General features: G+C 38.6%; 3 protein-coding genes and 3 long non-coding RNA genes across 22 annotated transcripts in view; 2 read left to right on the forward strand and 4 right to left on the reverse strand.

The window, feature by feature from the left end:
- LOC136246993 (spectrin beta chain, non-erythrocytic 1-like) overlaps nucleotides 1-21,176 on the reverse strand; it is a 177,405-nt gene that overhangs the window by 12,438 nt on the left and 143,791 nt on the right. For both annotated transcript variants that reach the window (XM_066038589.1, XM_066038591.1), the window contains exon 54: nucleotides 1,751-1,826. In XM_066038589.1, coding sequence (XP_065894661.1) covers nucleotides 1,751-1,826 — 76 coding nt within the window. The remainder of the gene's footprint in view (nucleotides 1-1,750; nucleotides 1,827-21,176) is intronic.
- On the forward strand, nucleotides 398-1,915 carry LOC136247004 (uncharacterized). Of its 2 annotated transcripts, XR_010697000.1 has the most exons (4): nucleotides 398-638; nucleotides 697-788; nucleotides 1,377-1,432; nucleotides 1,779-1,837. It is a non-coding gene; the product is annotated as an uncharacterized lncRNA (long non-coding RNA). The 2 variants fall into 2 exon arrangements; XR_010696999.1 differs by lacking the exon at nucleotides 1,377-1,432 and having other exon boundaries at nucleotides 1,779-1,915.
- On the reverse strand, nucleotides 3,852-17,278 carry LOC136246999 (uncharacterized). Of its 2 annotated transcripts, XM_066038601.1 has the most exons (4): nucleotides 15,722-17,278; nucleotides 15,472-15,593; nucleotides 4,982-5,079; nucleotides 4,295-4,325 (listed from the first exon to the last, which is right to left on the reverse strand). In XM_066038601.1, exons 1-4 carry the CDS (start codon nucleotides 15,802-15,804, stop codon nucleotides 4,305-4,307), a joined length of 324 nt encoding a protein of 107 aa, XP_065894673.1. In that variant the 5' UTR covers nucleotides 15,805-17,278; the 3' UTR covers nucleotides 4,295-4,304. The 2 variants fall into 2 exon arrangements, 1 of the variants encoding a protein (XP_065894673.1); XR_010696995.1 differs by lacking the exons at nucleotides 15,472-15,593; nucleotides 15,722-17,278 and adding an exon at nucleotides 3,852-3,979 and having other exon boundaries at nucleotides 4,159-4,325; nucleotides 4,982-5,123.
- LOC136246990 (uncharacterized) lies at nucleotides 8,525-12,703 on the reverse strand. Of its 2 annotated transcripts, XR_010696988.1 has the most exons (3): nucleotides 11,953-12,346; nucleotides 9,392-9,530; nucleotides 8,525-8,773 (listed from the first exon to the last, which is right to left on the reverse strand). It is a non-coding gene; the product is annotated as an uncharacterized lncRNA (long non-coding RNA). The 2 variants fall into 2 exon arrangements; XR_010696989.1 differs by lacking the exon at nucleotides 9,392-9,530 and having other exon boundaries at nucleotides 11,953-12,703.
- On the forward strand, nucleotides 11,749-13,630 carry LOC136246989 (uncharacterized). 10 transcript variants are annotated; one of them, XR_010696987.1, is made up of 5 exons: nucleotides 11,750-12,631; nucleotides 12,678-13,248; nucleotides 13,294-13,376; nucleotides 13,433-13,466; nucleotides 13,515-13,630. It is a non-coding gene; the product is annotated as an uncharacterized lncRNA (long non-coding RNA). The 10 variants fall into 10 exon arrangements; XR_010696980.1 differs by having other exon boundaries at nucleotides 11,751-12,503; nucleotides 12,550-12,631; nucleotides 13,305-13,466; XR_010696982.1 differs by having other exon boundaries at nucleotides 11,752-12,631; nucleotides 12,678-12,812; nucleotides 12,869-13,248; nucleotides 13,305-13,466.
- The window catches only part of LOC136246996 (spectrin alpha chain, non-erythrocytic 1-like), a 51,164-nt gene continuing 47,529 nt past the window's right edge, over nucleotides 17,542-21,176 (reverse strand). Inside the window, exons 1-7 of one of the 4 annotated variants that reach the window (XM_066038596.1) lie at nucleotides 20,698-20,947; nucleotides 20,231-20,358; nucleotides 18,808-18,946; nucleotides 18,582-18,666; nucleotides 18,401-18,495; nucleotides 18,156-18,260; nucleotides 17,542-17,958 (exon numbers count right to left, since the gene is read on the reverse strand). In XM_066038596.1, coding sequence (XP_065894668.1) covers nucleotides 17,689-17,958; nucleotides 18,156-18,260; nucleotides 18,401-18,495; nucleotides 18,582-18,666; nucleotides 18,808-18,946; nucleotides 20,231-20,325 — 789 coding nt within the window. In that variant the 5' untranslated portion in view covers nucleotides 20,326-20,358; nucleotides 20,698-20,947 and the 3' untranslated portion in view covers nucleotides 17,542-17,688. Of the gene's footprint in view, nucleotides 17,959-18,155; nucleotides 18,261-18,400; nucleotides 18,496-18,581; nucleotides 18,667-18,807; nucleotides 18,947-19,285; nucleotides 20,159-20,230; nucleotides 20,359-20,697; nucleotides 20,948-21,176 lie in introns of those variants that run through there. The other 3 variants (XM_066038598.1, XM_066038595.1, XM_066038597.1) reach the window with 3 other exon arrangements.

The raw sequence follows: 21,176 nt of genomic DNA on the forward strand, positions 1-21,176 counted from the left end.
TTCATATTATATTGTTACAAAGTAGTCAACAGTGAATAACTAAAGTGCTAATAATAAATACTTTAGGTTTAAGGAAGAAAATCCATCCCTCCTGGAGGAAGACTGAGTGTGGCCACGACTAGACATTGGGTGACCTGCAGTTTGAATCCTGGGGTTGGAGGGATTTTTTCCTTACTTTGGCCCCTTTTCTGTTACACCTTATCAGTCAGTCAGTAAGTAAGTCAAGTCATTAGGTCTAAGTCCCTGAAATTAGGTTAGGTAATCCTAAGGCTGCAGCACATGTTGCTATCAGACCTTCAGTGCTGGTCACTGTAAAGTGCTAATAATTATACACCCAAGTAGTAAGAATAATACGAAATGCGGTAAAATTACGTCATTAATAATGAATGAATGAATAAATAAATAAATGATAAATCATATTTGAGAAAACTACGAGGCCTAGAGACATGAACTAAGCGGGGAAAGATTCGCCTGTGAATGAAGGCACAACCGTATAATAAGTACGCCTGTTCGTGTTGATGACTTTACCGTACGTGTAATTCTATATAACGCCCAGCACTACGCCCTTGCTTAATTACAGATTGCTCGAACGAGAAGATTAGTAAACGTCTGCGGAGAGGCCAGGTGCCACTTTACTGGTAAGCAACAACATTACAAGTATGTTTAAATGTTTGTAACTGTGTATTTTGTGTGCAGGATATGCGTTCCAGGCATCATGCAGTGAACGACCAGCTGATCAGTTGGGATACCAGCTGATGCGCTCATAAACAACCAGCTGGAACAGCAAGGTAATGAGTAATGTAATATGTACCGGTAGTTGTATTATAGGTCTACATCTTCATCCTTCATCTGGCTTGCTAGCAGCTGGAATTATTTTCATTATACCGACACCTTCATCTGGCTTGCTGGCGGCTGGAATTATTTTCCACTCGGCTTAACTACTAGTCTACTGTGAGTCTGTAATAGCTAAACAAGAAGCCGATGCAGTGCTGCATATACAACAATGTGTAACTATCTCCTGTATGTTGTGCATGGCTGTATGCATAATAATATAGACTGTGATCACTGTGCCAATGCCACACCGCTGATATACAGGTACATCACCAGTGGCCTCTAGTTACAACAGAGCCTGTTGTGCCATATTGGCTTGAATGGGATCAGTTGCTAATTGTGCCTTCACCATATCCCTTATTCTGCATAGCCTCACTTCACTGCTGAGTCATCTTCAGAGACACGTCACACCTACAATATATAGTTACTTTCAATATAGCTAACTTAACTTGGTTTTTGTGTAGGTTGTGTTTTAGCATTGTGGTTTTCTGATGCCAGTTATACTCCCTTGCCTATGTACATATGCATATGTATCATTTCCACAGGTACACGCACACTGCTCTGAGTGTTTCCTATGGCACTGTTTATACTTGCCTAATGGGTAGGTTGCAACGTTGGTGTATGTACTTGGTTGTATGTGACGCGGTCCTAGTAATAATAATAATAATAACAACAACTATGTTTACTATATCCATAAGCAAATAAGTTATCTAGCTACAGTACATACTGCACATCACCATCTTGCATTATATAAAATTAGTGTATAATAATATGTATATGTGCAGTATTATTTTAGTCACGTAGTTATATAAATACATAAAAGTAATGTGATAGTATAGACTGTTATAAGTGAACACAAGATTTCTGCTATGAATAATTTTGGCAGAGTAAAATACATTATATGAAACCATTTACCTACCATAAGAGCATGTTTGTGATCCTTGTAGAATGACAGTTGTGCCTGATACACCACAGTGTGATAGAGGTGCCAAGATCTATCCAACACAACAATTGTATACATATGAAATGCTTACAGCTATGTATATTTTTTGCATTCATACTGTATGTATTTGTGTACATTTACATGTCTTCCATGGTATGAAATGTACAAAAATAGATCAGAACAGTTGTTCGAAGAAATAGCAAAGTATCTTCAACTTTTAAGCCCCTAGCAGTGCAACTCAAGGCAAAAGGCTATGTTGGTCGCATGACCAACATACCACAATTCTCGAAAGTGGAATCAGAAGTGATATGGAAGAGGCATGGAGGTACTGTTCTATGAGTAAAAGTTCAATGGCATATGTAACAGTCACAGTTGATTCCATAGCCTTTGTTAAAATTCTACGTATGGGTTGAATGCCCTTGCCAAAATCTCTCACAAAGATCTAAACACACTTGCTTTAGTCTGTTAGATTACTGGTTATGCTGCTTAGAATATTGATTGTTTTACTTGCTGAAGCACAGTTCTCTGATGTTATGCATAACACAAATCAAACCAAAAATTTTTTGTGTTCCTTATCTTTTTATGTATTCTGTTACGTATCTACGCTTCAACTAACAAATTATCGGGCTATGCATAGTATGTATATGAACATAAGCAATAATAAACAAAGCACATTTTTACACAAAGCACATTTATACACACTATCATATAGTACAATAGTACTGTATAGTAGGGACAACAAAGGAGTAGGCGTGGCCCACAAAATAATATCACCCAAAAAACAGCCTCAATTTCCACTGACGACGATGAAGCAATATTAGTTTGGTAAAACTAAGCCTAAACAAACTTTCAGATCAACCCAAAATGCTTTCAACAAGTTGCTATGGAATTTTTAAAAAAGATTCATTTAACGGAATTTTCTAGTGACTGACTGACTGACTGATGCCTTCAGACAAGCATAACTCGATAACGGCTAAGGCTCCAAGCTTGATTTTTTTTCACTGTTCGACATTGCTTCAGCCCGACAGGTGCCTTTTGGCATACCGCAGTACGTACAATACATTCTTCATGGACTTACCAGTGTCCTCCTTTGTGTCCCATTCATCTTTGCTGACAGCAAACACGTCGATTTAGCAATAGCACGTGATGGCTTCCCTTCGTAACAGAAATCGTCCGTATTTTTCATAGTGGCTATTTTGATTGCAGAGGAGCTTTTCGAACATTTCTTGGTTCGTACTGCTGTGTAACGGGTTGAACATAGCCGACAACGAAGCGTAATGGATACTTCACTTTTCAGACAATAAGTGATATAGCTTGGCCGCGCCGCGCCATTTCAGATGCAGTATGCATGGGTTTACCAGTCATGATAATTGTTTACAAAAAAAGTAAACAAACAAGTACACAAAAAAAATTGGAATTTTTAACTAGAGGAGGGACCATAGCACATCGATAAAAAATACTGAAACAAGTTGGAGTAGTCCATGATATTAAATCACAGTAAAACAATAAGAAGTGTTATATCCCTACTGTGCATTTTTGTTATGGTATATTGAGCACAGTAAGGATATAACACTTCTTATTGTTTTACTGTGATTTAATATTGTGAACTACTCCAGCTTGTTTCAGTACTTTTCATCAATGTGCGATGGTCCCTACTCTAGTTGAAAATTCTAAAATTTCTGTGTACTTCAATATTACCAAGATAACAAAACTGATGACAAAAGGATCAACTTGTATTGAAGCATCCCTTACCAATTAGAAGCCTTTTTAGTTGCATTCTCCATTTCATGGTTGCGATGAAGCTGACCTTCTTCTCCATTTCATGCTTGCGATGAAGCTGAGCTTCATAGCAATCAGGTATCTGTACATCTCCCTTACCAGCAACACTTTCTGACATCAAGCACCGATTCTGACCAGACATTGCTGTAGAGAAAGAGTTATATCTCTTTACTGCAGGTGGAGGTGGCTTTTCTTTAGCTTGTGGTTTAGCAGCAACAGACACATCGCTGCTGCCATCAATTGGAAACACATCAGGACTTGTGGGACTAGCTTTGGTATCCTTACTAATGACTTTTGTGTCTCTATCAGCATCTGCACTGACTGTATTAGGAGGATTAGAGAGTGGAGGTGGCTTTTGTACAGTTTCAGATATATCTTTGCTTTCTGTTAACTTCTCCGATAATGCCAGATCTCCAGTGGCAATTGCTGTGGAAGCAGGCATGTCAGTAACTGGTTCCACTACATCCTAAATTTTAACAATATTTACTAAGATATGTACATTTATGTAAACGATGTAACAACCACAATCCATATACATATGTACAAAAATTAAATTTATTTCACAAAGAAATATATGAGGGCCTATGTACACTGCAAAGTCTTACAATAGGTGCTTCACTGCCCATCATCCTTTGTTTATATCCTAGTAGAGCAGTGTTAGCTTGAGGTGATAGTGTTGGTGGAGGAGGTGACTCCATCCTCTCATAATAATCATCAGAGTCTTCACTATCACTTGGTACAGCTCCTGTACCTACCACAATGGCTGGTTGTTCTGCAAAGTGTACCAGTTTCTTTGAGCTTATTTCATATAGTATTAAATGTGTACAGTATATAAACGAGCTATGTAGATACAAAAAATGATACATGTATAACAATTTACTAGAGCTATAAGTTCCATATACTGAGAAAAAATGGGAACATGACTTGATGTGTTTATGCATTCCTGACAAAACTGTACTAAGCACTAAGTCACTAGGTCTAAGTCCTTGTAGGTTAAGTAATCCTAAGGCTGCAGCACATGTTGCTGTTAGACCTTCAGTGCTGGTCACTGTAAAGCACTAATAATAAATACTTTAAGTTTAAGGAAGAAAATCCATCCCTCCTGGAGGAAGACTGAGTGTGGCCCCAACTAGACATTGGGTGACCTGCAGTTCGAATCCTGGAGCTGGAGGGATTTTTTTCCTTACTTTGGCCCCTTTTCTGTTACACCTTATTCAGTCAGTAAGTCAAGTCACTAAGTCAAGTCACTAGGTCTAAGTCCTTGTAGGTTAGGTAATCCTAAGGCTGCAGCACATGTTGCTGTTAGACCTTCAGTGCTGGTCACTGTAAAGCACTAATAATAATAATAATAACTACCACAATGCTACTTGTGTTGTGCTACTAAACACAGAATAAATTACTATGCAATGTTCTAATATAGATACATACATTAGCCTGTTCACCAAACATCAAGGTATCAGCAAGTTCATCTACAGACTTTTTGTGGTATGTCACAACAGTAGTTTCTTCTCTAGTAGAATTTGCCACTATATGTGAAAGGGTGAAAGAGTGAATACATGACACACATATTATTTTTAATTTCAGGGTCAGTTTACTGAGAACCTCTAGCAAACAAAAATGTGATCGTCTCAGCAAACCCCGACTTGTTTGTACAAGAATGTGGATTGAAAAAAAAAACGAAATTTAAAAATAATTCGTAAAATTACGCATCCTACAAGAAAAAATACCAAGTTTTTATTGGGCCAGTGCTCAAAGAAGGAAAATTGAAATAGATTAAAACTATATACCACTTCATTCGCCTGAAGGAGAGTTCCAAAATCTGTTTTGTTTAACAGTATGTGCGTCACATGTGTTCGTTTACAATGCAGTAAACATAATTAAGATCGCCATCATTTCTTCTATAAAACTGTCTTCATAGTTCATAACCTTATGCATAAGTGACTACAGGGATAACACTATACCTTAGCTGATGTGCTAATCTATGGTGAACATTTTAAACCAAATTCTGACGTTGTAGATTAATCCAAATGGAAATTATGGCTACGGATGTAAGCGCTTGCAGTTTATTTTCAGTATAGTCATTGTAAAAATTGATTATCTTGCTCTTCCTACTGTCTAGCTCTATAATTCCAAAACTACTCACCACAGAAAGCTGAAACTTTAGTGATCCATTCCTTGGACACTGCAGATAATGCTGACAAAAAATTAATTGTGCAAACAGGTCAGGTTTTTGCTGAAATGGTCACAAATTATAACACTGAAATAAGTCCATTTCTTTAAGTGCGTCAAAGAGCAACTTGTACAGATACTGTAAATTACAAAAATAAAGACATTCAAATTTTAAAACATAAAAATTAAGGGTTGACTAATAAAAACTTGCTTGCAGCAGGATTGACACAAATACCCTTACCCTTGCAAGTTGCGTGATTTAAGTTTCTAGCTACCTATGTGGCTTGCAATGAAATGTAGCTAGAAGACAAGTGTGACTGGATCTGCAAGAACCCCATACGTATGTTAGCGCATTTTCGAATTCCAGTTTATTACATTTTCTTTATCTAGAGAGCCAAAGGGTTGGTCAACCAAAGTTTCAGCTCTAGCAGTCAAGAACGTTTGAATTTACAGTGCTAGAAAGTGGCAACAGCAGAGAAATCAATTTGTACAGTGACAATACAGAAAATGAACTACAGGCGCTTAAATAAACAGCCATAACTTTAGCATGCAGTCCTCTACCGAGATGCAACTTACACCATCGGATTCTCCATTAACAGGCAAATCGATTGCTGGGTAAGTTTTGCCTTTCAGGCCTTTCCTGGAAGCTGGGCGAAGGCGACAACATGAGAAAGAAAACAATGACGAACTGCTCGTCCAACTAACACTCTTCTACAAACTACAAACTATCTTATAAACTATCTTCTTACAAACTATCTTCTCTCTCCTTAGGAGTACTGACACGAAACAAAAAATTTCGATCTCATCTTTTGGGGATCAAGATTCTACCATAGGTTTTGCTGTTATTACCTTCCTTCATTGTGACACAAGTGCTCAAAAATATTACGGAATTTTTTTTTGATTTTGTAAATATTTCACCCATTGCATTTAGCTATTGCATTCTACTAGGCTTGAGCTAACATAATTGTGACCCAGTCTGGGAAAACCGGGCTTATCGCCCATGTCAGCAGATTCGAATTGTTACCCAGGACACAAAGCTACATGAATAAACTATCTAATTCCAAAATCAAAATCAGCTAGACTTGAGTGGTGGCTGCTTTTCCCAAGCACAGTGGTGATCCGTACGTGCGGTGTGGGGCCTTAATGGAGCTCTGGTCAGCTTGGGGATGACTGTATGTGGCTGTACAGCTTTGTGGTGTTGAATAAGTACCTCCGCTGTAAATTTCCTTTCATTTAAGCCAATTTTGAGACCTCAATGGCCCAAAACTTGGCCTAATCCATCCTTTTACCTTACTTATCAATTTTTGAACACCATCCTTCCTGCCTTCCAGGCCCCCCCCCCACCTCTCACCCCTTTTGCAGCTCACCTGATACAGTTAACCTCGGTTTAAAACTATCTAAAATGGCGGGAAACTTAGTTGTTGGCTACTTGCACAGTGGATGCTCTGGAAGGTAAGGAATTGGTGTAAAACGTGTAAAAATTTGATACGAAAAGCTTCAACCATTGGCGAGCTACAACATACTAAATACTTAAAACCAACATTTCCCGATACTTTTAAATAGACGATAAGACCGCACAGGAGATACTAGCACTGTATACGGAATGGACGCTGTCCGCGAATCATTTCACTTGGCGGACTGTATACGGGTGTAAACCCGTGCGGTGCCCGCCTAATGGCTTCCTCCACTACGCGGATACAACGCCTATACCCGCAAAGCAACTTATTCTACAACGCGGACAAGACGGAAGTAACGGGTAGATAATTATAGTAGCTACAGGCTCCCACAATGATGTATCTATTGGACTAAAACCACAGATTCAGAATTATAGCCCATGCGCGTTATAGCTTGAGGCCTGCACTCACTACTGTCCACTTTACCAGTCAGGTACTGGAAGGTGAACATTGGATGCAAAACCTGTACGAAATGCTTATCACGAGCCTGGACACATAGGAGGCCAATGAACGACTGATAAGAAAAATCGGGAGTATCGATGCCGGAGTTTAGGTATTAATGGTGAAACTGGCGCCTGGGCACTTGAAAGCAGGCGACCACTGTGTCTCGGTGCTGGAAACACTTTGCACATGATGCATCAGCTAGCATGAGACCCCTCCTCGCCACAGATTATACCCCAGCACTCGTGTTTAGTGGCAAGTACCGCGGGTGCGGTTACCATTAGCTGCAAGAGTGCCAGACCTGCAGTTCTGTGGCATATTATGGCACAATATACCTACATCAACTTTTTAAGCTAGCCCCACCCCCGGAATCCCGATACACCTACTGGGGATTTGACCATCTACATCCTGGGGCTTTTGATGGTGGCGGTCAAAAATCATTTTGATGAATTAATTCCCCTCAGAAACCCCCTTTTGAGGTGGGAATGTAGTGGGGTTTTAGCTTCAGTACTGGGAAATTTGACACTAGACCTTGTCAAATCTGCTGTATTCCCCACCCTACCTGGAGTGGGACATGAATAGTGCATTGAAATTTGGTAGAACTCACCATAAAAGCTGTCATATTAACAAATACTTGAATTGGAGCTATGACATCATGGGAAGTGTGGCTTCATGGACCAAGTAACTAAACTAACTTCGTAACAGTATACTACACCCCCCTTCTTCAATAAGACACACAGAACATTGTTTGTCATGCATTAATCAATTATAAATTATTATACTTCTTTCATTCGTGTTTCCCGTTTATGGTATGTACTGTCCAACTTGACAGCAGCTCATGGTTATAGGCTAGCTTCAATCACATGGCAAAGTTGTTAGCCCAGTTGCATACCTTTACCACGTCCAGTACGTGCATAGACAGGTGACATATATAATTATTATGACGATAATTTCACTGTGACAGTTCATTTAGCCTGCAAACAGAAACAAACAACTCAATATGTAGTAGTTTCAATAGCCGTATGTGTCCAACTCAGCAAAATCCTCGTATGTGTCCAACTCAGCAAAATCCTCGTATGTGTCCAACTCAGCAAAATCCTCGTATGTGTCCAACTCAGCAAAATCCTCGGCATATCACAAAGCACCACTGCTGGACCTGTATAAGTGTTGTATATGTACAATTCATTAATTATCGAACCCGACAAACACATAATGGACAAATCACATGCTGGAAGGAATGATGTGGCGGACACGGCTTTACAATACAATCATTGTTATACAATTGCTTTACTTTCAGCAGGTAGTACATATGAATAATAGTTAGCATATTATATAGTTACTGTGGGCTTGTCCCACCACCCCTGCATACCATCCCACAATTCAGCTCCATTTCACAGTTTTAACTATGCCACTAATACAAGCTTGGAGTTCCACATGCCAGACAAGTGGGCAGTTTAAATCTTGCTACACAGTCACAACATGAAAGAATACTTATAAGCATTTGATCTGATTAATGCACAGTAAAGAGGAAATTATTCATTTTCAATATCAGTGGATACATAATTAACATCTTGCAGAGGAGGCTGGTCATGCTACATCAAACATCTTATGGTCTCCACAATTGTTCAAACCATTCAACTGTGGTGCTAAAAATTATTGAATTTAATTATTTTAAAAGGACTCTGGGAACCATAGATTATGGTTCCCAGAACCCTACTCAACACTTGTTTGGCTTTCGTAACTAATAAACAAATACTACGAACATTATGCATACCCACTTAAAAGTGTCAAAGGACTCCATATGGACGATGATATTTTCAGTGCCCCGTTTGGTTCTGCAGGCAATGTCGTAGAGCTATGACACACGGCGAACCATGAGCTCCTCCGGTTTAGGATAATAAAGATCAATCACCCTATCTCATACACACTTATGTTAATCCAGTTTGGTAAATCAACTAAGTACTTACACACACACACACAGACGCACACCCACACACCAGGAATATGGCAGGAAACACCAACAAAATAGTTATGAGAAATCTTGATAGCTGAGATTTCTGAAAACTTTCATGTTTTCAAAGCTGCAAACAGTGAGCTGCGTACCCACTGATTTTTCCTGTCTAAAGATGGGACATCTTGACAGGACATGCCAACAAAAGATGGGACATCTTGATGGCTGAAAATCATGAGTACAGAGCTAAAGCTTGTACCGTTTTGCAACTGCGAACATCGTAATAACATTGATATTGATAAACAGTTACGTACCCACTGATTTTTCCTGCCTAAAGATGGGACATCTTGACAGGACTTGCCAACAAAAGATGGGACATCTTGATGGCTGAAAATCATGAGTACAGAGCTATAGCTTGTACCGTTTTGCAACTGCGAACACCGTAATAACATTGATATTGATAAACAGTTACGTACCCACTGATTTTTCCTGCCTAAAGATGGGACATCTTGACAGGACTTGCCAACAAAAGATGGGACATCTTGATGGCTGAAAATCATGAGTACAGAGCTATAGTTTGTACCGTTTTGCACCTGCGAACATTGTAATAACATTGACATTGATAAACAGCTACGTACCCACTGATTTTTCCTGCCTAAAGATGGGACATCTTGACAAGACTTGCCAACAAAAGATGGGACATCTTGATGGCTGAAAATCATGAGTACAGAGCTATAGCTTGTACGGCTTTGAAACTGCGAACACTGTAATAACACTGATATTGATAAACAGCTACGTACCCACTGATTTTTCCTGACTAAAGATGGGACATCTTGACAGGACTTGCCAACAAAAGATGGGACATCTTGATGGCTGAAAATCATGAGTACAGAGCTATAGCTTGTACCGTTTTGTAACTGCGAACATTGTAATAACATTGACATTGATAAACAGCTACGTACCCACTAATTTTTCCTGCCTAAAGATGGGACATCTTGATGGCTGAAAATCATGAGTACACAGCCAAAGCTTGTACGGCTTTGAAACTGAAAACACCGTAATAACACTGATATTGATAAACAGCTACGTGCTCACTGATTTTTCCTGCCTAAAGATGGGACATCTTGACAAGACTTGCCAACAAAAGATGGGACATCTTGATGGCTGAAAATCATGAGTACACAGCCAAAGCTTGTACGGCTTTGAAACTGAAAACACCGTAATCACACTGATAGTGATAAACAGCTACGTGCTCACTGATTTTTCCTGCCTAAAGATGGGACATCTTGACAGGACTTGCCAAAAAAAGATGGGACATCTTGATGGCTGAAAATCATGAGTACACAGCCAAAGCTTGTATGGCTTTGAAACTGAAAACACCGTAATAACACTGATATTGATAAACAGCTATGTACCCACTGATTTTTCCTGACTAAAGATGGGACATCTTGACAGGACTTGCCAACAAAAGATGGGACATCTTGATGGCTGAAAATCATGAGTACAGAGCTAAAGCTTGTATGGCTTTGAAACTGCGAACACCGTAATAACACTGATATTGATAAACAGCTATGTACCCACTGATTTTTCCTGACTAAAAATGGGACATCTTGACAGGACTTGCCAACAAAAGATGGGACATCTTGATGGCTGAAAATCATGAGTACAGAGCTATAGCTTGTACCGTTTTGCAACTGCAAACATTGTAATAACACTGATATTGATAAACAGCTACGTACCCACTGATTTTTCCTGCCTAAAGATGGGACATCTTGACAGGACTTGCCAACAAAAGATGGGACATCTTGATGGCTGAAAATCATGAGTACAGACCTAAAGCTTGTACGGCTTTGAAACTGTGAACATCGTAATGCATTGACATTGATAAACAGCTACGTACCCACTGATTTTGCCTGCCTAAAGATGGGACATCTTGACAGGACTTGCCAACAAAAAGATGGGACATCTTGATGGCTGAAAATCATGAGTACAGCGCTAAAGCTTGTACGGCTTTGAAACTGCGAACACCGTAATAACACTGATATTGATAAACAACTACGTACCCACTTATTTTTCCTGTCTAAAGATGGGACATCTTGACAGGACTTGCCAACAAAAGATGGGACATCTTGATGGCTGAAAATCATGAGTACAGAGCTAAAGCTTGCAGCTTATAAAACTGTGAGCATTGTAATAACATAAAATGAGATATCTTGAAAGCTAAAAACCATGAGTACAAAGTTAATTTGTATATTATCAAACATAGAACGTCTTTGAAGTGGCCTATTTTCTTCATTGCTTTACAGATACATATATGGAATTACGATGTGGGTTAGGTTTACACCTCTTGAGTTCACCAAAGACTTAAATACAGGTCGGCTCACCATTTTTTTGTTCTAGTGAGGGTACGGAGAGTATACTATCTAACAGGATATCTCGTCGGATGTGTCAGTCACTCTGAGGATAGCTACATGTTAGCCGCTAGCTCAGTACGTCGGTAACGAAGAGACGGTTGTTTCTTCCGTTTATTGTCCAATACTTGAACACAATACAGTAGCAGAATGATAGGTACCACACGAGGTCTAAAGATTGTTCTGGAATTATTTTAACAGATGCGCACCTTTTAACTGGTGGAGGCGTGCGCACAACAAACCATCTTTGATCATCAAAATCACGTGCGGTTTCTTTTTGACGGAAGTGATTGGATACTGACGCTAAGCAGTCTAACGCAGCCGGATTGTTGAAGAAAACTAGGGTTAAACATGGCGCAACATTGGCGCTACTCAATACCAATGATTGCGACGATACTTTCATGGAATTTGGGGGGTTTTCGGATGCTTGGCAGCTGAGACGTAATGGCGCTTGACTGAGCAGATCTAGATGTGAAGGATACCATCGTGTCAAACACCTCAGATTGTTTTCGCCAATCGATACGGTGAAATACGTATTGTTTTTAATAACTGTTTTATGTATTATAACAGACATTCCGGGTAGAGAGAACTACCGTCCTAGTCTGCTTTCTTCTGTTAGAACACTAAGCTGTGTGATGGTATGTACTCTTTGGTAAGTATAGTTGTGTTTTGGTTGGTAAGACATGGCTGTTTTGTAGTGTAGTCGCAGTTTATTGGACCGTGCCCTTAGTGGATGATTTCAGCCCAATATCTGCTATGTTGCTGGGATGCAATCATACCATGGGCTGTTTGGCTGTCGTAAGGATTTTAGTTACCTACTATTCAAATTCATGGTAAGACTTGTTTTAGTGTAGCTTGATATAATTTAATGTGTTTCTCTGTGTACCAGTTGTCTAGCCAGCTTTCCAACAGTAGTTCAGTGCTATCAAATGATTTTGCCTTTATCTTTTAGGATTTCCTACAAGATATTTTACAGCATTAGCATCTCAATGGAATTTCCTTGCCACTACTTGCAATAAGCTGTCAAGTACTCAATAACTGAAATACCAGAGACTGTTAACAGAATCCTATGGCATTAAGCCAGTCTTTGGAAGCCAGATTGTTGCAAGCTGATCGTAGCAGTATGATGACCCCTCTGGCACGTGATGGCAGACATCAACCACAAAACAAACTCTTTACCTTACCCAGAAACTTCTAATGGATATTCCACTTTCTGCTAACGTCAAAGTCAACTTGTAAACAGTGGTAGCTGATGGACACGTGACTATGGTACATGCTGATAGTGTGTAACTATTTTCTTTCCATTATGTATAGGCTTTTTCCAGGTGTTGTCGTGTTTGCAACAAAGAACTATTCAGACAAGTAGTGTTCACATCTGGTACTTTGGCATGTTCTAGGTTAGTGTATAGTAATGTGCAGTTTGTGATACACTGTAATGTATGTTTTTCTTCAGGTTGAACTTGCTTTGCTTCGAACAGTTATTCAAGGTACATGTGTAGTGTGTAGCTGCATCATCTTACTTTTGTTATTGACAGAACTGGAACGTTGGAGTGCATGGAGCTAAGAATGTTGTGTAAAAGAATGAACAAGACATTTTTATTTTTATTGTGGAATTTTATGCATTTTAAATTATGCTCTCACGTGACAAAAACTGAATTCATTATCGGACACAGCGGCCCGCGCGTAGGATCCTGCGTGACCCTTTAGGCTCATTGGCGGACACCGGATAGGTGCTTACGGAGAAATAGGCGGTTTATTGATGACACCGTACGGATTTCTTCGCGGGTGAGACGCGTACATCCGCGTACAAGTGGTCCCAAACGGGGTACTAACAGTAGTCCGCGTACGCCTACGCGGATAACCGCATCTCAACCGTCTGCTCCCACTATGCGGTGTCTAATCCCCTTGGTACGTTGTCCGCAATCAAGGTGCGTTATTCCTGTGCCGGTTTTCCCAGACTGGGGGTTGGAATTCTTGTAGATCCGGTGTCACAAATGACATCACTACTTTTAACAAGTTTGGTTATAGCAGAGATTGAGTACTTCATTTGGCACAAAAATACTTTGGTATGTTGGGTGGTGAGCAGGATAACTGTGCCAATCCAGGGTGTCATTTAGGGGGGAGCAGGACCATTGGAAAATTCTCACCCCTACCCCCTTAAACTAGATGAATAAAAAATTGGAAATTTTAAAATGGGAATAGGGACCACTGAAAAAAGCCACCAAACAAGAAGGGATCGCTGGGGTGGTAATGTAAACCACAAATCTCTATTTTGACTCTCTGTCATAAATCTTTAGTTACATGCTCTGTCATTTTGAAGTGAGTCAAAATAGGGATTTGTGGTTTACATTACCACCCCAGTGATCCCTTCTTGTTTTGTGGCTTTTTTCAGCGATCCCTATTCCCATTTTAAAATTTCCAATATTTTATTCATTTAGTTTGTGTACTTTTATTAATTCAGTAATGGATTATGAAGAAGACCTTTGTGAATAGTATAATTTTGCATTCTGCATAGTAATACCATCAACATTTCAGTACACACATGAAACTGATCAAATTGCAATGTACATACAGACTGAGAGTCTCCTAATATGAGCTACAATTTACATTACTGGTGCCTTTAATAGCTGTCAAATTCAGTACAAGGATTGTTGTTATACACTTGACTGCATTATACATCAGGGTGAATTCCAGACTGGAAGAGGGCATATGTAACACCAGTATACAAGAAAGGCCCGTGTACTAATCCATCAAACTATAGACCTATATCATTGACTAGTATTTGCTGCAAGTTGTTGGAACATATCATCTCCTCAGCAATATCTTCTCACGCTATTGACTACAATATCATGTGTACAAATTAACATGGATTTCTTTGATTGATAATGAAGCCTGTGGTGAATAGTGTGATTTTGCATTCTGCATAGTAACGCCATCAACGTTTCAGTACAAACATGAAACTGATCAAATTGCAGTGTGCATACAGACTGAGAGTCTCCCAATATGAGCTACAATTTACATTACTGGTGCCTTTAATAGCTGTCAAATTCAGTGCAGATTGTTGTTATACACTTGACTGCATTATTAGAGTATTTACATGACTGCTCTATTAGAGTATTTAATCTGGATAACCCGCCCACGTACAATAATCAGGGAGCAAAAAAAACCACCCTGCAACAAAGTCATCAGCCCAGGTTAAGCTTCCTGGCCGATACTGTGTTTAATAAAGACAGATTCTATTAATAATTCTATTTAACGCCGATCAAAACATTCAGCATGTGATGCCCACTAGGCAAGCGAACTACTGTTCATTTGTGTTTGAAAGTGGACGAAAGCGACTATTTCGAGTGGTTGCTACGCCTGCTTAATAAACAGCATGATTGTAAGTTGCTACTAATCGCTGGAGGTTAGTTTGTGTTTGTTAATCTTGTTTCTTTAGTCTCACGTAATTAGGGTACCTTCAGTCATGTATGAGATGGGAGAAAGCCTCACCTGGCAGGCCATTATGCAAATAAGGTGCAGTTTCCAGTTGGTAAGTTTGTGTGATGATGCATAGCTCTCCACCTGAAGCCTTTTGGTGCCAGCAGTGCCCAGACTGATCACTGATATGGGTCCTGAGAAAACATACACAAAAATTAATGTGCCCTTAGGCTGATAATTGCTGTGTGCATGGTTTTGCTTGCTATTAACTGCTATTGTTATATGTAACTAAGTCTGCCGCCATCAGCAATGCTCCACATACTTGTGCACACTAGCATATCCATGAAATTCTGTATTACATTTCAGCCACGTTTGTTCTCCAAATTTTTTTTGGTCTTGCAGCATATCCACAGCATCATGTGATCATTTTAGTACAGCTCATGTTAAATATATACATAACTCAGATATCAGTTGTAGGTGACAGACAGTTGAAATACTCTGCTTTATCCCAATATTACCGTGGTCTGCTCTTGACAACTCCAGCCATGTCTTAATCCAGTGCTCTAATCCATCCTCATTTAAACATATCATGTAACACAAATTGTGTACAATTGCATAAAATTAATGTAATAAGTATTCGTTTGATGTTTAAGCTTTACTGCTTGTAGGCATCAGATTCAATACCATGATTCTCACAATTTAAAGTGCAATCTCACATCCTCACATCTCCATGGTCAGATAATCACTGATTGTAATTGCATACCAATGTATATGTGCCAGTCAATTCCTCTAGAATTGTATTGCTGTGTTGGCCATGCACTGTTTGTACATGCCCCATTAGTAGGTTGTCCCATTGGTGATTGTACTTGGTTGTATTTGCCCCGGGCCTAGTGAATAATAATAATAATAATAATATGAACAAATGAGCATATTTCAGTTTTGTCTGAAATACACATACTGTTTCCTTTTCACTTGATACTTACTAGTGCATGGACCTATACTCATTGCAAAGAACCACCAGAGGGTTGTTTTGAATTGAAGGATGCTTTTCAAGGTGGTTTTTAGGTGTGCGTTCTATTAAGATTTTTGCAAAAAACATGGGCGATCCCTATTATGAACCCACTATTGTGGTTCATGATATTAAGGTTACGGGATACTGTAAACCCCACATGTACACTATCGATCATTTTTCATGATTAGGGGTTTGATTTTTCTTAATGTATTGTTATCAAATATTTATGCATTCTTAACTTCTCATAAATCGACATGGAATTCAAATGTTGTTATGGAAACATGAGTTGTCCCCATGCCAAACAGTGAAAACTGTGAACCAAAAATCAGACCAATGAAGAACCATGAGAACTTACGAACAATTCTAAAGTTTGAAGAACATCACTTGTGAGGGACTGACAAGAGGATTTGTGAATAATGTGTATAGTTGCTGAAATATGACTACAATATGGCCTAAAGCAAGACACTAGTCACAAAATTAATTTTTAAATTGATATCACAAGCACTAGAAACATTATTTCTAACAAATGGCTCCGTCAGGACCTAGACAAGAAGCCAGACTAGTAGTCTGTTTTTACAAAATGTTAACAACTAGTTTGACAGTCCTGATTTTTGGTTCAGGAAAATATCGCCATTAGTCAGCAAAACTACGCATGCGCTTACAGGTGCGCCAGTTGCTAAGTGTGTTGTATCTATGTTATCTTGTACTGTTACGTGTGTTTTCTTGTACCTTGTAACTGTCCAGTCAGCACGCTATTATTCTCCCAACAATTTAAGCCTGTTACCAGCTGATACAAAACACAACACTAAGCCCGCCTTAATTACGTAATAAATTTTTTGTTTGACAGTCGCTCACTATCCCGTAACCTTAAGCAATATAGTTTACATGAAAGTGCCTCAGGATGCATCAGAAGCAATGTATGAAAGTCTATAAAAATAAAAGTGGCATGTTATTCTCATGTACCTGAGAATGTGCCAGAAGCAATCTGAGAGACTACTGGGAATTGACCCCTAGATGCCATGCACATAAAAGCAAGCACTGGTATGCTTACACTATTGCTCCTCCCTCTACTCTGATTAAATTGTATTTTACTCCCCCCTACCCCTTGAGTCATTTCCTAGACAAAGGCCTGCAATCAAATGGAATACAGATAATTGTCTTTATTATACACTAGCATAGAACACAAAATATTTAATGGCTCATAATAATACTACAGCAATCAACTGGTGGAGTAAATTCCTGATCGCTGCTGGTCTTTGCTAATCATCACCTCCAGACTAATATCCCTCAGTATCAGAGTGACGACGATGTTTTAGGATCCCCTTTAATGGCTTGCCATTAGGCAACACAACTGGCTCTGCTAGTTTATCAGCTTCTTCATTTTCATCAGGAGTGACTGCTATATCTTGAGGAGTAGTATCCTCTGTTGTGGTAACTTCTAAGTTGATTATAGGAACTAGTTGTGACTCTGGAGTAGAGGTCTCTACTTCTGTAGCTGATACAGTAGTTATAGTATCGTCAGTAGGAGAGTCAGGAACATGTTCATACTAAATTGAAAAAGATGGATGATTTTTACAGCTAATAGAACAGTAAGATATAATGGAACTTTTAAAATTTTCATGATTGTAAAATAAATCCAATATCCATTAGGAAAACAATTTTGTATAAAAAGGAACAAACCAAAACCTCATACACTTTGTATGAAAAACAAAAAGAATGAAGTGCTTAAGTCGTACAGCCTTACCTTAGTTGCAGATCTAAACATGGGCACCATATCATCAACAATTGAGAAGTTAGTAACCAAGTTGGACAACTTCAGCAGCAAATCCTCCACTTTATCAAAATCATCCTACAGTGGAATAATCATTATTAATACATACGTAGGACGAACTGGCCAAGTTAATAACCACATTATGACATTAACTGTAGCAAAAACAAATTATACGTATATACATTAATCTTTAAATATGTACAGCGCTTATAACTCACTCCAGTAATATGCTCAACTTTCACATCATGTTCAGCATTTATTAGAGTAGCTTCAATAGCCAACATCTTCTCATACTGTTGAACTGCCTCCAAATCTGTTAATTGTACATCAATATATGTACACAATAATTCTGCACACAGTGCAAACTAGTGTTCGGTAAATAAATACACTTTAACTCACAAATGTTAAGCTCTTCCAATTTCTCGTCATAACTTTTGTACACAAAATTTCTCAGTGCTGTGACATTTGCAGCAGCTTGGTTGACCTAAATTATACATGAAAGTAAAGTATACAGTTTAAATTTAAAGATACGTATTGTAAAAGTTCAACATTTAGCACATCAAAATTCAGAAAACACTGTAAATATTCTAGTACTATTGAGTGAAGCACACAAACAGATACATACTTCTTCAATGGCAAAATGTTCATCTTCAGAAAGCTGCTTTTGTCCATTGAGCAAAAATTCATAATTCTTTTGACGACTATCCAATAACAACATCCTATTCTCATGATCACGAATCATCCCTTCAACTGATGATGAACCCCTAATAAAAAGAAATGTATGCAGGAATAGTCAGTAATATAATTGTATGATGTAGTTTGATAATAACTTAATACAGGACAAAAAGCTACGTACAAAAGAAGGAACAGCCTATAATTTAATGTCAAGGTTGAGCTTCATAATAACTGGTCAAGGTAGTACAGTAATACATAACAGTATCACTGCATGCGTCAGTAGTGTTGCATTCCAGGATACAAGAAAACGAAAAAAAAAAGTAGAGACTTTCACACATCCTTGCAAGACTATTTTTAACAATATCCAAAAGCAAACACCACACATTGCCATTGTTATTAGTTCATGCCAACTGTTGAGAAACATGTACCCTGATGGGTATGTATTCATAATCTCCTCCTTCATCATATTGTACCATTCTATAAGGTAGTTAGTGATGGCTAAGAAACATTGTAGCTTATGAGTATCAATTAACATCTGTCGATTCTGTGACAATAGTGCTTGCATCTTCTCAAAGGAGGCCTCCAATCGTATCAAAACTTGTGTAAGATATTCCGGATTTCCGAATGGGTTACTCCCGTTTCGTATAAAATAACACCGTCCTCTAAACAAGGCGCCATAACTTCCGCGTACTTTGGTTGACGGACACGAAGTTTGGTTTATCAGATTCCTTGATGAAATGCGATTCGATTCATGTGTAAGTTGTTTGTGTAGTAACGAAGGGGAAGGTAGAAAGGAGCCTTGTACCTCAAAATTTACGTGTTCAGAATGCCCGTAAAAACACGTGTTTTTAAACATATTTCTATAACCTAACCTGTTTAACAATTTGTACGGTCGGAGTCTTATTAAGCATCCTTCGCTGCGTAGAATGATACCAAATTTAGCGAATTTAGTTGAGGATAACAACTTGTAAATTGGGATTTCCCGGCCGGATAATTTAATTTTCCAATAGGTTAATGTATGGAGCGCATATTATGTCATCATCAGCAGTAAATAACTGTCGCTATGGCGACATTTTCCCATTTGTACGGTCGGAATTGGATAGAGAAATTCAAGGGCTTTCTTTTATTGTATGGTGTGCTGTAGAAATTTTGTGAGTTAAAGGTTGTAAATTAGTGTTTTTACGTGTAGTGTAAAATACATGTATTTTGTATTGGACAAAAAATGACAAGGAATGATGAGATTTTATGATCAGCCTGTTTTACTAAGTTGAGGTTTCAAAAAGGATATTAATCAGATTTTAGATTTATTTAATGCATAATTCTTAATTTTTAAAGGTTTAACCCAGTGTTTGAAAACTTTTAATCTTGACCACCTGAAAATGCTTGATTTGACAAATCCCATACATATGTTTTGATCTAGGAATGCCATTTCAACAGTATCAGCTTGTTCCTCTGATGTCTCCTTCATTAGCTCTTGGCATAATGTGCTCAGGTGATCTTTCTGGAAAGTGATAACAAAAATGTACATAGTTTTATGTGTCTAACAGTCATACTATTGTTGTCAATGTATATATGTGAGGGGGCATGGCCTAATTTATTTGGCGGACTGGACTGACGGACTCGTGGACTGAAAGGAAACTTAGCTAATTCAAAGCTGTCTCCATTTTTGTATTGTACTTTTGTATAATTACTATCACAAATACTATCACAAACTGACTAATTCACACACAGTACAGCTAGTAGTAGGGACTAGTCTAAAGTCTGGCATCCGCCCCAATTTATTATTGGAGTACACACTCGTACAAGACAGCATGTATATACATTACACCAACTAGCTCACCAATCAAATCACATGAAACAATCGGGAAGCAATATTATACTCGAGACCACAACCTTTGTCTGCACCAATTTATTGGAATACAAATTCGTTAATCTAGTGCGGCCGTCCAAGGTAGCCATCACGTGATTACCCGTTTCTTTCACACACATGGCTAAGATGGAGTAAGATGTGACTGATCTAACAGTTGATAGCTCAGCTGAGAGCAAAGTTAGCGAAACCAACCTTGAGGATCATACAGTTCTAGCTAACTGCTGATAGTTTATGGGAAAGTAGCACTGAACGGAAAGTAACAGTGATGAAGATTTTGAGATGAGTAGTCACAAATGCTCAAAGTGAGTTCAAATAATGACTACCGCTTTATTGTACAATACTTGTGTAAGCTACTGAAAATCATGCACCAAGTGAGTCATACACTTATCTATTCTATATGTTGCATACTATCATGGCTGGCACTTAAATTTTGCAATGTGAATTTGTTT

This window comes from Dysidea avara, chromosome 2 (assembly GCF_963678975.1).
Source record: "Dysidea avara chromosome 2, odDysAvar1.4, whole genome shotgun sequence".
NCBI classification, from domain to species: Eukaryota; Metazoa; Porifera; class Demospongiae; order Dictyoceratida; family Dysideidae; genus Dysidea; species Dysidea avara.